We start from the raw sequence: 15,417 nt of genomic DNA, 5'->3' as shown, positions 1-15,417 counted from the left end.
GCTGCTATTGAAATAAGGAAAAAATGGAACAATATATTTAAATATTGAGATGATAGCTGGTTTATTTTTTGGATTAAAAGTCAACTGAAGACACAATTCAGTGACATGGCAAGAGGAAATGCTAATCAAAAGCCACAAATTGTAACTTACAGCATTGTTCTTTCATACAAAGCTCAAGGATCACAGTGAGGTAGGTAACTATTTTCACAGGTGACCTACAGGAAGTGAGAATACCCACCAAGATTTTTCTTCTAAACGTTTTATCATTTTTATAGCTCTCCTCTGAACTCTCTCCAATTTCTCCTCATCTTTGTCAAGTATGGTGGCCAAAACTAGATACAGTACTCCCATTTTAGGCCTCACCTGTGCTGAATAGAGTGGGACAGTTGCATCCCATGTCTTAACTATAACAGTTCTGTTAATACAACCCAGAATATTAGCCTTTTTTCAACTGCATCACATTGTTGCTCATTCAATTTGTAATCCACTATAAGCTCCAGACCTTTTCTGCAGTACTACCATGTAGCCTGTTATTCCCCATTTTGTAGCTGTGTGTTTGATTTCTCCTTCCTAATTGTAGTATTTGGTTCATATCTTTATTGAATTTCATTATGTTGACTTCAGACTAGTTGTTCAATTTGTCACGGTCATTTTGCCCGCTAATCCTGTTCTCCCAAGTGCTTGCAACCCCTCCCAGCTTGGCATCATCCGCAAATTTTATAAGTGTACTCTCCACTCCATTATCCAAGTCATTAATGAAAATATTGAATAGTTCTGCTCTCAAGACTAACCCCACTAGATACACCCTCCTAGTTTGACAGCAAACTATGGATAACTACTGAGTATGGTCTTTCAGCCATTGTGCACCCACCTTATAATAATTTCACGTAGATCAAATTTCTCTAGTTTGCTTATGAGAATGTCATGTGGGACTGTAACAAAAGCCTTACGAATATCAAGATGCGTCACTTAAACTGCTTCCTCATATCCACTAGACCTGTCATAGAAGGAAAATAGGTTGGTTTGGCATGATTTGTGCTTGACAAATCCATGCTGGCTATTCTTATAACCCTGTTATCCTCTGGGTGTTTATAAATTGTTTCATTTGTTCCAGTATCTTTCCAAATACCGAGGTTAGGCTGACTGGGCTATAACTCCACAGGTGATTTTATTTATTTATTTATTTAAAGATAGATACTATGTTTTCCTTCTCCCACCTTCTGGGACCTTGCCCATTCTCCATGAGATTGCTTCAGCTAGTTCTTTAAGTACCCATGTACGAGCATAATTCATACAATGATTACCTATACATTTACCTTGGGGTAAAACAAGGAATATGTTCCCAAAGGGTATACAGTTTATCACTAGAATCATGTAATGTAATTATAGCCCTGAGACTGAATCTATTCATCTGCCTACCATCAGAATCCCAATTTGAATTGCTGAATTAAGCTAATGTTCAATAATTAATGAAATACAGTTTAGCTGTAGTCACTTTCCTCCTTTCTTTGATTAGAATATGCCAAGATTATAATACAAACTTCAGTGTATAATAGAAATATGATTACACTATCACAGGCTTTCCATATTATTTGAAAATAAATCTCTTTCCATGTCCACAAATGCAAAAAGGATCCTTCATCCTGCAGAGCTTTTTAAATTTTATTCCCTACAAGAACTAATGCCTACTGATTCCCAAAAGAAGGGGATAAGAGGAGAATGAGGGTGCCAGATGATTTCAAGACTAAGCAGCCCTCTCTTGTCTTCCCCTGATCGTTCTAAATTTAAAACCTAGAGAGACACATTTAATAATTTTTTTTTTTTATAATTGAGCTAGCTAGCCATCTTCATGTAACCTCTCTCTCTAGGGATCCCTCTGACTTTGAAAACTACTTTTGGGGAAAACCTTTCAACTTTTTTCTCTGAGCTCTCTCTTCACTAAACTTGCCAGGTAGGATGGCCAGTCTTTTTGTTGTGGACTTCAAATTCTAGAAACTCCCAGTCACCAAATTCAGGCACAACATTTTCATGTAGAAGGAATATTCCAGCATTCAGTTATTCTACTAAATCTAGTGTAGTCTTCAATTCTGTATTACACATTTCTTCCTTTCCCCTCACCTATATAAATATCTAATCTGCATATTACTGCTTTTAACACTTCTTCTCTGGCACAGAGATCTGCAGATGGAAGCTGTAGGTCAGAGGCTGAGAAGAGGCATAAAATAGCTTGAAGTCTAAAAACTCTGTTTGAAAGCAATAGCTCAGGCAGCACATAATAGGTCTGAGCTCCTCAAGCGGTACAATTATTGGTCAGGAAGCTGATTGGGCAGCCCCCTCAAATTAACCCTGAAGGAATGATAGTGTTAGATGTGTCTGAACACTGCCAATGAAGTGATTCAAACTTTCTGAGGATCAGCATGTAGCTTTGTGTGTGATGTGAATTCAGTGCTCACTAAAGCAAGGGGGAAACTACACTGGCTGCAAGTAACCATTGTGCAAACTTTTAAAAATGCCAAAAGGTCACTTCTGACCTAAAAATCTGGCTCCCCCCATCTACTGGAATCTGTTGGTCACCAGACATTATTTGGGTTTACCTTATTTGGGATAGTAGATAGCTTGATCGTTGCTTAATGGAATAAGACCATGAAACTAACTTTTGTCTTGAGTCATAGAGTTTAAATGCTAATATACAAATCCACTATTCTACCTACCTCTCGGGTAGCTTATAGCCATTTACACTTCGGTGGCTGAGGACTTGCATATATAAAGCGAGATGAATTGTGATACGAATAACTTGCAAAAGGCACAGCATACTTCTTTTGCCCTGGGAACTCCATCACCCCATCCCTGCCATTCCTCCTCCTGCCCCTGCCATAGCCCCTTTTCTGGGACTTGCTGGGAGGCTGAGTAGGGCAGCCTGTGGTTGTTGTAGATAGTGCCTGTGCCTGGACAATTCCCTCCCACCCCACATGATGCACTTCTAAAGCCCTATGCACTGCTGTAGCAATATACAGGGGTCAGTAGCGTAGGGGAAAATCCCTTCCTAAGACAGAATATTGGTGTTAATCAGAAATTGTCCATCTTTTATTTCAACTTATTTTCCCAGTTTATTTTGGATCACTTTTTTAAAAAATCTCCTATGCAAGACAATAATATGGCTTACTTGAAACCGACCATCTTGTGTCCAAGTGTAGATCTGAAATTGCTAAATATAATGGACATGAGAGTGCACATCTAAACGCTTCTGTGTTCTGCCATCCCTACAGCTATCAATCTTCTATGAAGCTGGGTACGAATGACCTAAATGGTCCTGGAGTGTGGTCAGGAGGGATTGATATGAATCATGATTAAAATCAGTGATTTATATCAGCGAGTAGGAAGGCTTGATTTTAAATCTATTGTAATTGTGCTTTGCACTTGTACTTTGTGCTTTTTTTTTCTCATTATTTGGTAACCATTAAAGTATTATTTGAAATGAAATATAGCCTTGACACTAAATTTGGTGTTTCTTTTTGCTTACCCAGAGGAAATACTGTATGCATGTTTATTTAAGTAATTATAGCTTTACTTTTATACAGATTCTCTATTTTTACTTGTGATTTGTGTCCATCTCTGGATGGAAATTCAAACACAATTCAGAATGCACAAAAACAGCATTTTAAATGTTTGTTAAATTACCTGACATCATAAGAACGTTTATCCAGCATATTTATCAACTTGTTTTGCATTTAAAATTTAACTGAATTTTTTAAACAAAGGGGAAGTATGTGTCTGTAGTTGATGAAGTGAACGGATTGTTTCTGGTCACCATGTCCTGGAAGGTTGTGTGGTTTTTTTTTTTTTTTTTTTTAGAACTAGTAGTAGCCTCCTCACACCTACTTTTTATTCGAAGACTGGAAGATGAAAACAAGATTTCCTGCTCTTACCACTCCCAATTGCTTTCTGAACTTTGAATGAATTAGTCACTAAAGTGAACTAGTTGAATAAACTGAAGTGACAAAAACAACCTCTTCTGCAAGTGCAGAGACTAAGTGCAATCAAAAGCTGGCTTAGCACTTCAACAAACACTGATTTCAGATGTTTAGCCAATAACCACTGCACTGGTGGAAGCTAACTTTCTTTAAAACTTGGCAAGAAACGTACTGCTTAATATTAATTTTTGCGTTTAATATAAATCATTCTGAGAAGTTTAGGCCTTAACATAGGTTGTATTCATTTCAAATTTAATTTTAGATAGGTTTGTTTTTAAAAATATACCAGTGTTTAAATTTTTATCCACCTTGAGTGGTGTTACACTCCAATATGTGCCTATATTCTAGCATGTTATCACTGCCATCAACTTCAGCAGTCCAGCCACTGGTGAAAATATCTGCAGTGGAGAATGTTAAAGGGAAACTCAACAGAGCTTGAAATAAACAATAATAAAATTTTCAAGCGGGCTTCATTGTGCTCTCCATGATCACTCAATTCATACTCAGTAAGTTTATGAGCGCCCATCCTCCCTCCAGCCCCCTTCTCTTTGCTTATTTACTTCTTATCTAATAGTTTATGTGGTTTTGTTGCTTGGTATATGAGATGATGTGATGAGCCTCAGCCAGGAGAGGGATTTGGAGTTGAAATGTTTGCATGCTGTTCTAAAATGAAAGAACTTGGAGTAGTTCAGTTAACCTGTTACAATGTGCTTCTGCAAGGAACAGCTAGTTCTTAGAATTGTGAACTCTGTTCCAAAAAGTTTCTGGAGACTGCCTTTCCCTTCTATATGCTACGTGTAACCTGTACAGTGCTGAAAATTACCACTATTTTCAAAAGTTACTTCTTTGTTATTAGGACAATTACAGTGGGGATGAGGGGGAAGAAATGGTAAACATGAAAAGGATGAATGAAAATAAGGGCCTTCTCCTATGAGGTGTAGGAGACCCTAAGCTCATTAATGTAACAAATTGAGAGTCTAACATGAGCATGCCCCAGGTGAGCATTTGATTCAGTATAATAGAAGTTGGCCTAAAGCCTAGTTTCTTGAGGAGGAGAGGTTCTTGCTTGAGGCAAACACAAGGACACAAAATAACCAGATATTATTGTCTGAAGTTTCCAGTGCATAATGAAACTAACATATTGTTTTGGGGTTTTTTTAGGCCTTCAGGTACCGTTAGTTGTCCAATTTGCATGGATGGATACTCAGAGGTAAGAATCTACACCTTGTCTACAATATTTTTTTGTTCCACTGAAGGAAGAATTTAAAATGTGAGGTACAGAATCACTACGCTTGTTAGCTAGTTGTATTTGGAGAGTCAAACTATTGTACCCATTAGAGAAAATCTTAGTTTTTAAGTCAGTGCATAAGGGTGATAGCATCTTCTCCAGGAGCTTTTTTAGATATTCCGTTTCCTTAATAGAAGAATAAAGTAATTATGATGATGTAGCATATTTCAGTTTCTAATATTCCTTTACTACCTGCATTAGTAGACTCTTCCATTCTCAAGTTGACAACCATGCTACTAAACAGTACCTCACTGACTGCTCCTAGTGACTAAGACTCTGAATTGATAAATTTTGAAAGTATTTAAATGGTAATTGAAATCTGATACGTTCAGCCATATATCATAAAAACATATCTGGCAGTATATTTGTTAAGGGTAGCTTACTCTTGAGAGCCAGCTGATGACAATACATGTTTCCATGTTAAGTCTTGAATAAACAGCGCTAAAGTCACCGAATATTATGGATTGCAAAGATTTGCTCTTACACAGTTGTTATGTAATCCAATATTGCTCTTGTGCAAAGCCTTTCTCATAGACTTCAGCTTTATAATTTCTTCTTTCAGATTGTACAAAGTGGACGACTTATCGTGTCAACCAAATGTGGCCATGTCTTCTGTAGTCAGTGCCTCCGTGACTCCCTTAGAAATGCTAACTCTTGCCCAACTTGTAGGAAAAAACTCAATCACAAACAGTACCATCCAATTTATATATAAGCACTTGAATTCTTCTCAGGACAGCCTCAACTGGATCTTGATGAAAATGTCATGCATTTGTGATGCCTTGAAGATTAAAGGAGCAACAGGTTGTATGCCCACCCAATTGTAGTAAAATGGATTTTTGGAGAATTAACTTGTACATATCTAAACCGCTTTTTTATGGTCCAGTCATACCGTCAAAAGTAGCTTCTTTTGTCACTTGTTCGTGTTAAAAGTTCTTGAAGGTCTGCAAACACAGGTCGGTATGTGTCACCAATGAAGCAGCTGATGTTCTGTTTCCCTCTACTTCTTTTGAAGTGCTTGAACATGAGTTCTGGATTTTTTTTTTTAATATTTCTTAAATGCTTGTAATTACTCGTGCTCCCTTCCCCCCCAGATAAATAAGTTACATTGCCTACAGTATGAATAAATGCTTTCATTTTAATCTTATCATGATGCGGGTGGCAGGCAGCAAATTACTGGAGAGCACTCTGCTGCTGAAGCATGTAGTTTTACCTGCAGTGCAGTTTGTCCAAATAGAATGAGTTGTGTGACAGGCAAAAACTTAATGTAATAAATATTAAATTGTATATCAGGGTAATGCATTGAACTAATGTGCTGTTAGCCAACCACTAACCTTTCTTTAACTGGAAGTCTTGCAGACCTATACTTATGAGCTCTATGAGGTCTAGAGTAGATCGCCAAATTACAACTTTCACATTATGAAAGTATTTAATTTCCAGTCTATCTTAACGGCCCAAGAATTACTTGATTTGAATCACAGTATTGAAGTGTTTCCTAATCTGTGGTGAGATGACTTCTTGCTTTAATACTGTTCAGTGCTTTCCTACCATCATAGCTGAGCAGTAAATAAATGCTTTTCTCTGGGCATGCTATTTATAAAAAGGTTTTCCTTATTCTCAACTGAACACCAGACGAGACAAATCTTGGTCCTCTCTAAAGTATACCTAGTGTAATGTTTAAAGTTCAGTACATTCACTTTGCTTTGCATTCTGCTTCTATACTGACAGCTTTTAGACCTATACAATGCTAACAGTACACTGATATGTTTAATCTTAAATATATGTAATTTAAGCTTCAATCACTGGCTTGGTATTAATGATATGGGGGTAGGAATGCTGAAAGAGTGCAGTCTAATTGGTCACTCATTGTCCTGAGGATTAAAATGTGCAATAAAGCTTATATAGCTCTTTTAAAATAAATAAATGTTTTTGGTCAGGTGCATGTTGTGTCAAAAAGCTGCATCTGACTCTGCACCGTTAGCCAGTTTACCATTTTCAGGACTGACTGCTGAGTGCTATACAATAGAATTTTTATTTCAGCACAAAATTACGAGGAGACATGGTGCCTGGGTGAATTGATGATGCATTTAACTGTAATACTTCTATATGTGGGCAAGATGTTAACATCAGTTTTCTATGATCTCTGTACATACCTGACACTTGGGCCAATGTTTTGTTCCACAATACAATACAATATTATAACAATATTTATCAAGGCATCTTTAAGACTGGAGGTTAGTCTGTGAAACATGAACAAAAATAAACTGCCAGCTACTTCAAAGCCTGTTCAGAATAAATTTTTCAGATTTTTCTTTTTACCCCTCTCCCCAAGACTTCCGAAAACAGAATTTCAAGAGGTATGTAATTATTATCTTACTACTCCATCAGTGGGAGAATGGATTGTTTTAAATTAAAGAAGCTGCTCTAATTAGCCATTTAAACTTTGAAGAGGAGTCTATCCAAGACCACACAATGTTTTGTAGAATCTTCAGTGTGCAGAATATGGTCTTTATGTAGCAGTATGGTGACTTACCCTGGAGAAATGTAATACTTGCACTACTCTCATCCTTACATAATCAGAGTTTGTGTTACATGGAAAGCCTGCTGTACTGCAACCTATGCACCCTGGCAATACTCTCTACATATTAAAAGGATAGAATCGCCAGTAATTGCTCTCTTGCACTGAATTATTTAAACCTAGTGCTGAATGAAGACTTTCCTAAAATATTTTCATGATCGTGCAATTAATTTCTGTATCTTTTGTTTATAGAAAAACCTGTGGGGTGTTTAGTTTTTGTTTTTGTTGCATGTCTTGGAAGACAAACTGAGCAAAAACGTTATTCTCTTAAAATTGTTCAGAAGCATCTGTCACATGCAGAAAAAGCAGCCCACCATGACGCTGTCTAGTAATTTAGGGCCACATACACTTGACTATTAAAACCTCCCAATAGTTTCTAAATAAATTAAGGTAAATGGCTCTCATATCTGAGCCATCATACTTAAATTACTGTGTACAGGGAAGGCAATAAGAGCATATAAATGTAAGGGATTAAGTCTGGGGTTGTGGTTGAGTAGCATGTCCCTACATCTTTAATTTGAGTACTAGCCTTAGTTTGAATTGTGTTTTTGCACAGTTTCCACCATGTAAATATCTCTTTATAGCTTGCATATCAATATATAAACCTACTTGGACTTTAGATACAACAAACTGTAGAATATTCAACAACAAAAGTTTTTTTTTTTTTTAACTTTTGTGATCCCTATAAAGTGCCACATTTTGTGTACTTGAAAACAAATTTTAAATTTTCAATATCAAAATGGCAAATGTTAAAGTTGCATTATAATTTTAAAAAACTTGAAATAGCTATATTTTAATTTCCAGTAAAGGCAGTGCTCAGTGTAGCTCATGACATTTGCAAGAACTGATGGATATTATAAAGATTTTTTTGATTATGTAAATGTATGTTTTTCACTTGTCATTGTCTATAGTTCAAATTTTCCTGTATTTATTTATCTGTCTGTATGTCAGATCTACTTTAGACTCTACTGGTAGGCAAATAATTCTTTAACAGATGGAAATAAAACTATTAATTTGACCAATCAGCAGTACTCCATTTTTTTTAGTCACCTTGTATTATAATTCAATTTGGGGTGGGAGGGAACCAAATTGATTGCATATTCCTAAATCCCAAAGGTTTCAATTTTTTTACTTTTTGGTCAACATTTCTGTTAGTCTGCCTAGTACTTGAGTGTACAATACAAAAGATTTTAATGCTTGGAAGCCTCTAATAGAATAACTAAACAATTCAGTGCTGATGTTACCTGTTCAATACATAATGAAATGTATACCTTGCAATGTAAAATTTTAAATACAAACTGTCAAGCGAAAGGGAATGAGGAGGATAAGAAAGGAAAGGACAAGAGGCATGCATGAGGGGGTTGAGTTTTTAACTACAAAAGTACACCCTCTTGCCTAAACTTACAAAATTAAGGGGCACAGTACTGCAGAGACAAAACCGTTCTTCTCAAATCTTTATTTGATTTTGTTACTCTGGTCACCTTAAAACTGAAATCTTAACTATTTTCTCCAATTTTGCAACTTCTCAGTGCAAATTAGGTATGTGTACATACTCTAGCAATTGACAGAGCATGTGCATCAGCATGGTGCCCATGTGCACATGCACTACACTAGAGGGTTACTTGTGCTCTTATTAATTCTTAAAATAAATGGTATGTGTTGGATCTGAACAGCTGCTATGTGAGTAAATGTATTGCACTAAATAGTCACTGCTAATAAAACTTAAGTGTGCATGTTTCCTGTTGATCGTTATTTCCAATAGACTGATGCTTTTCTGTATCTTCCAGTTGCATTTTCTCCATTCCTCCCCACTCTTTAATCTCAGGTGTTCTCTTATGGAATGAGCAACGGAGAATCTCTTTCAGTAGTCCTAGATTTTATACAATAGAAGTTACTTTGCTTTTAATCTTTCAAATTGAATTGATTACATAATTGACCATCTTCTAAGGGGTTGTCCGCTTTCTTCAGCCCCTGACAAATCAGGGACCTGGGAGAGCTTGTGGTGGTCTGGACTGGAAAGTGCCACCATATGTGGTTAACACTCAGATCTAAGTCTCACTTATGTGACACTTAACCTGTGTTTCCCCCTAGCTTGGATGGGGAGAGCGGCCTAAAGCTGTACCTGGCTAACACTGAGATAATGATGCTAAGAAGTACAGTACTAAGAAACTCTCTCCTTCATAACAGCTCAAATTATTGGGGCAGCTGTCCTCTTCTTGTTAAATTGGCCCACAGCCTTGGGGTCCTTCTTACCCTGCCCCCATAGTAGATAGCTTCCATACTCCAGTACCCATCTATGTCCATTTCCATCTGACCAGGTGTGAGCTGTGGCTGTGGTAATCTATTGTGATAGACCCAGACCAGTTGGGAACAGCACAGTAGCAGAAGGGAGATATACTGGCCACTCTTAAGTAGTTTTCTGTTCCCTGAGTGACCAGAGCAGGGGCTGCTCCAGGCTAATAGACCACCTGACTCCAATTAACCTGCTAAGAGTTAGGGGAGGCAGTTAAGCACCTGACTCTAATTAAGGCCCCTCTGATGCTATAAAAGGGCTCACTCCAGTTAAGCCAGGGAGAGGATATGTGTGAGGAACTGGGAGCAAGAGGTGTGCAAGAAGCTGAGAGTGAGTAGGCGTACTGCTGGAGGACTGAGAAGTACAAGCGTTATCAGACATCAGGAGGAAGGTCCGGTAGTGAGGACAAAAAAGGTGTTGGGAGGAGGTCATGGGGAAGTAGCCCAGAGAGTTGTAGGTGTCATGCAACTGTACCAGGAGGCACTCTAAACAGTTGCAGTCCACAGGGCCCTGGGCTGGAACCCGGAGTAGAGGGCGGGCCTGGGTTCCCCCCCATACCTCCCAACTCCTGATCAAACATAGGAGGAATTGACCTGGACTATAGCTTCTACCAGAGGGGAAGGTCTCTGGACTGTTTCCTGACCCACAGGGTGAATCTGTGAAGCGAGCAAATCCACCAATAAGCGCAGGACCCACCAAGGTAGAGGAGGAACTTTGTCACACTATCCATTTCTAACATCAGGACTTTACTACAACAATTCTCTATTAAGGAATGAAGTAAAAGTATCTCAGCAGTACTCATTCAGACCTACTCCCCATTAACTAGGTTCTGATCTGAAACATAGAGGTATAGTCTAGTTCAATAGTGGGAAGTGCAAAATAGAGGAACTTTTAGTATTTTTTGTTTGGTTTTTGTTTCTATATTTAACATGTACTCTTCATATATCTCTAATTTTCTGTAATTTGCTTTTGATTTTTGGATGCTGTGAAGTCCAGGTCGTGTAGGGTGTAGCTGCCTGTTATCCATGGTCTAGGACATGAGCATATCAGCCCCATGCTCAAATCCCTCCACTGGCTCCTAGGCAGCTTCTGGTAACAATTTAAGTCTTTTTGCCCCTAATTTTCAAAGCAACTAACAGATCAAGCCCCAGTAACATCAGAGACTGAATTTTGCTCTATGAATCTTGTAGGGCATTACAAATCAAAGATGAATTCTCCAAGAACTGTGTACAAAATGTTCTCAATCAAGGCATCTTGCTCTGGAACAAATTTCTGGAAGAGATTATGTGAAGTCTGACCATCTTTAGGAAATGCTGCAGATCCTTCCTCTTTGAAAGGCCTTTCCACCCTAAAAAGGACACTTGCACTTATCCTACTGTGTGTGGCAGTACAAAACCCTAACAGTTGCATAGTCAGACTACCAGCATATCTGTATTCAGCAGTGAGGCCTTGTGCGTGCCAGGTTGTGGAGGAATACATGTAGGGGCCTCCTTGAGGAGCAAAAGTGTCCATTGGGATAAAGTACCAGCATGGGAAGTACCAGGGAAGGAATGAGTGTGTGGTGGCTGCTGGGGAAGCCTAGAATACCTGACAAGGTATAGTCCTACAGCAACTGGACTGTCTATGCTATACCTGTCTGGTACAACAGAGAGCCAATTCAAGACTCCTAATGCTACTTTTGCCTCACTTCCACCAGCACACCATGCACCACTGTGTGAGGAGCCAGAGATGGGGCTCAAGATGGCATGAGGATTGATTGGTGAGTGACTCATGTCTCTGTGGGAGACCTTCATTCTCCTCAGTGGTCGTCTTGGCCCAACTTGTTCTGGGGGACAGGAGGCTTGCCTGAGGGAGAAATTGCCTCAGAAGCAGAGCTACTCCTGAGGCATCCTCTCTGTAAGTCTTCTCCTCTCCCAGTCCTTATTATGGTGGAGCCAAGGAGAGCCTTGTACCACCCTCTCTCGGCCTATGTGGGCAGAAGCTTTTCCCCACTGATGAACCTCCTGTGCTTTCCCAGAGGAGCCTGCAAGATTCAAGCACGTTCAATAGAATGGCACTGTCCATAGGGAGGGTTAAAACCTGTCCACTCCTCGCCTGTGCATCACGAAGGAACATAGCGATGAGCATGGGAGTTAAGCAGGGAGGGGATGTGGGCATGTGAGGGAAGTGATAATGTGCATGGTCACTGGGGCTGAAAGAATGGGTGAAAAGAGGGGAAGAGGAGGGCAGAGAAGGTGGTTGTATGTCATTGTCAGCTCATTTAATCACTGGTTTCTCCCTGAGCCTGTCACCCAAGGTTGACTGTGCCAAATAGAAGGGTGAGTGATGTGATGGAACAGCTGTCTACTAGGCACGGGACTGAAAACACCAGCTCTGTTCCCAGGAGCTGCCAAATATCTCTAAACTACTTTACGTTGCTCAGACATGGGTTGAATTCAAACTGGCACCTTAGAGATAAAAACACTTGTTCAGTCTCATTACACAATCTGCTGCCACGGTTAGTACCCATCATTTTAAAGGATGAGATCAAAAGAAGAGAGAATTAAGATGAAACCAAGAAACATGCTCTGGGTGATAGCATAGCCCCCCTCCCTCCACGCACCCCTTTAGATTTACATTATTTTTTTGCAACAGCAATCTCTATTAACAAATCAAATATAATGAACCCAGACACTGTACAGGACTGTGACTACAGCAAGAATAAGAGTTCAAAGTATAATGCCTACCCATGTGAACACAACTATGGCAAGATTTCACCTGACTTCCACCAGACTCTGGAGGCCTGCTGTATTACTGCTAACTGCCAAAGCAGGAATGAGGGCTGTTATTTTGGGGAACTTACGAATCTCCCTTTGGACATAAAGGTAAGAAATAGCATTCTTGCAAATTCTAACAGCATTTCAAGATAACTTTACACCAGTGCTTCTGCATGTGACTCATTTCTTAACTCTTCAGCGCTGGGATCATGTGTGTGCGTGCACAATGTCCTGCCCACTGGGGCCTTGATATGACTGGCATCTCTATATTATGGCAATACAAATATTTAAACATAAACAGAGGTTCCACAGTTGTCTAATCTTCAAATTGCATAATCCATAATTGACTAGGGAAAGTAAATTTTTTTTTAAAATGTTTTCAAGAAATTCAAGCCTGGACTTTCCTTTCCTTCCTACAAGGTCTGTCTACCTCACTGAGAGCTGAGATAAGTGAACTATTCTGAAGCTGAATGGACCAGCTTCTGAGGTGGTGTAAATCATGTAATTCCAATGGATTCTGATAGTAGCTGGGTAAATGTCTTGTGTAAAATTGAATACTGTCACTTGCATGATATTGGGGTGGCTCAGTTGCTGGATGATTTGAATACTAAAGGATGCACTATGTGACCTTAGTGTTGCATTGACTTGTTTTGCCATATGAATCCAGCAAAGAATCAAGAACCTTTTTATATGGGAAGAATAACTTTGGTAAAGGAGTCGGAGTGTCTCTGTGTTCATGAGTGAGATTCTATCTGAGTCAAACCAAGGGTAGTTCCTCTGCTGAACTCTGTTTTTATTTGCTTGCATCTGCAAACTAATGTATATGCTATGGAGATAAGAGGGCACCTTACTCACCAAATATTTTATCCATACTTTTCGGGGAAACATGAAGCAAATCACATATGAACCCCTGCACACTAGAACTCCATCTTGCTCAGATTTACTTAGAAATCAAGTTTATATTAAAAAATTTTCTACAATATTGGTTAATTTAGGGAGTGGTTGGGTAGTGACCTTTCTTGAGGTCAACATAAAGGCTTCCTGATGGTCTTGGTAACTTCCTTTTAAATCCTTTAATGTTTTTCGCTGATCAAGGGATTAAATTATAATTTTGAAAAGTGAGAGGGGAAGAAGGTTGGGGGGGGATTCCTGTTTGGTGGTTCTTGGAGGCTAGTTGAAGAGGTTGCCAATTGCCGTTTATATAAAGGAATGTTTGGGGCACTGTGGTGTGTCCAGATCTAATTTTTAGAGTCTTTTCCCCCATCTAATCTTAAGAAAAGCAGCCAGTTAATGCCAACTGCGTGGGTAGTGATGTGTGATGTGGATAGTTGTTTTTTCTAGGAACTGGATTTGACGCTACAAAACCCATTTCAAAGAGGGTACTGAAAACAACAGCATAGTAACCTCTTCATCAGTACACACTGAGTAAAATGGGCAGCAACATAAAGATGAAAGGCCCTATATCCAACACTAAATCCCTGAGCCAATTACATCGAGTTTAATTCTAGGGTATTTTTTATTTCCTTATTCTGAATTTACCTTACCTCAAAGTTGTAGATGGGACAATTAAAATCAGATATATTATGAATGAAAATATGTACAGAGCACCTGACTTTTTTCTAAATGTGTGTTGTTGTTTTTTTCCCGGTACAGGTGCATGCATTAGAAATGAGCAAAATAATAAAATACTTTAAGAGCCTTTTGTAAACAGAAGCCCACAGGCCAGGTACTGATTTCATGAACAGTATAATGAGTCAAGCAGGACTGGTGGCTTTGGAGTCGAATTTGTGTCAGTAGGTTTCAAAAGTTTACTCTAACTATGTTACAAATGTTTACAGAGGATTTTGCATTTCTCTTAGTCCATCCAATGCAGAGTTTTACATAGATAATTTAACTAAAACTGATTTTTTTCTAGGACACGGTGTCTTGAATACTTGGGATGGACATGGCTGTCTCCGCCACATCTTTGCACTAATCCTTGGAATTGGCAAATACTTTCAAGTCCAGACTTCTACCAGAGTCCTTAACAAGTAAGAGGCCCTTCTATTAACACATTGCCTCTTATGAGATAAGATGTATTCCGGGGCCCTGGACCTGTGGGGATTTACTTAGCCTGGGCTGCTCCAGTCTGCATTGGTGTCAACAGCCACAGTTAAATGGACTTAGATGTGGTATAGTCTGCTGGGAAAGAAAAGCCCACTCAGCTGCCATAGCCTAGGTGCCAAAATGGGAACACGGCAACATTCACTTGCACTTTTACAGCTCAGACCTTTCTTCATCCCCAGCGAGGCATGGCTCCTACTCTTGCCACTGATAAAACTCAGTGGTTGAGTTAAGTAAATGTCTTGTTGCCTCCTCACAAACAAAACCGCCACAGCCTGTAGCTCATGTGTAAGCCCCTTCATTTTCAGTTTAAACCAATTTTTACTGAAAAATTCCTAGGTTTTACAAAAGGTATTATTCAGCTTTTCCAATTTTCACCCTACTTTTGTATCATTCAAATACATAAAAACTTGTTTTATTAGGAAAATGCA

General features: G+C 38.9%; 1 protein-coding gene across 10 annotated transcripts in view; it reads left to right on the top strand.

Annotated features, from left to right (window-relative positions):
- Positions 1–9,565, top strand: part of RNF4 (ring finger protein 4) — a 34,584-nt gene extending 25,019 nt beyond the window's left edge. For 8 of the 10 annotated variants that reach the window (XM_005311205.5, XM_042845559.2, XM_042845563.2 and 5 more), the window contains 2 exons: positions 5,133–5,181; positions 5,822–9,565. In XM_005311205.5, coding sequence (XP_005311262.2) covers positions 5,133–5,181; positions 5,822–5,971 — 199 coding nt within the window. In that variant the 3' untranslated portion in view covers positions 5,972–9,565. The other 2 variants (XM_042845562.2, XM_065597122.1) reach the window with 2 other exon arrangements.
- Positions 9,566–15,417: the final 5,852 nt, after the last annotated feature.

Source organism: Chrysemys picta, chromosome 5 (assembly GCF_011386835.1).
Source record: "Chrysemys picta bellii isolate R12L10 chromosome 5, ASM1138683v2, whole genome shotgun sequence".
Taxonomy (NCBI): Eukaryota; Metazoa; Chordata; order Testudines; family Emydidae; genus Chrysemys; species Chrysemys picta.
This window is presented reverse-complemented; position numbering and strand designations above follow the sequence as displayed.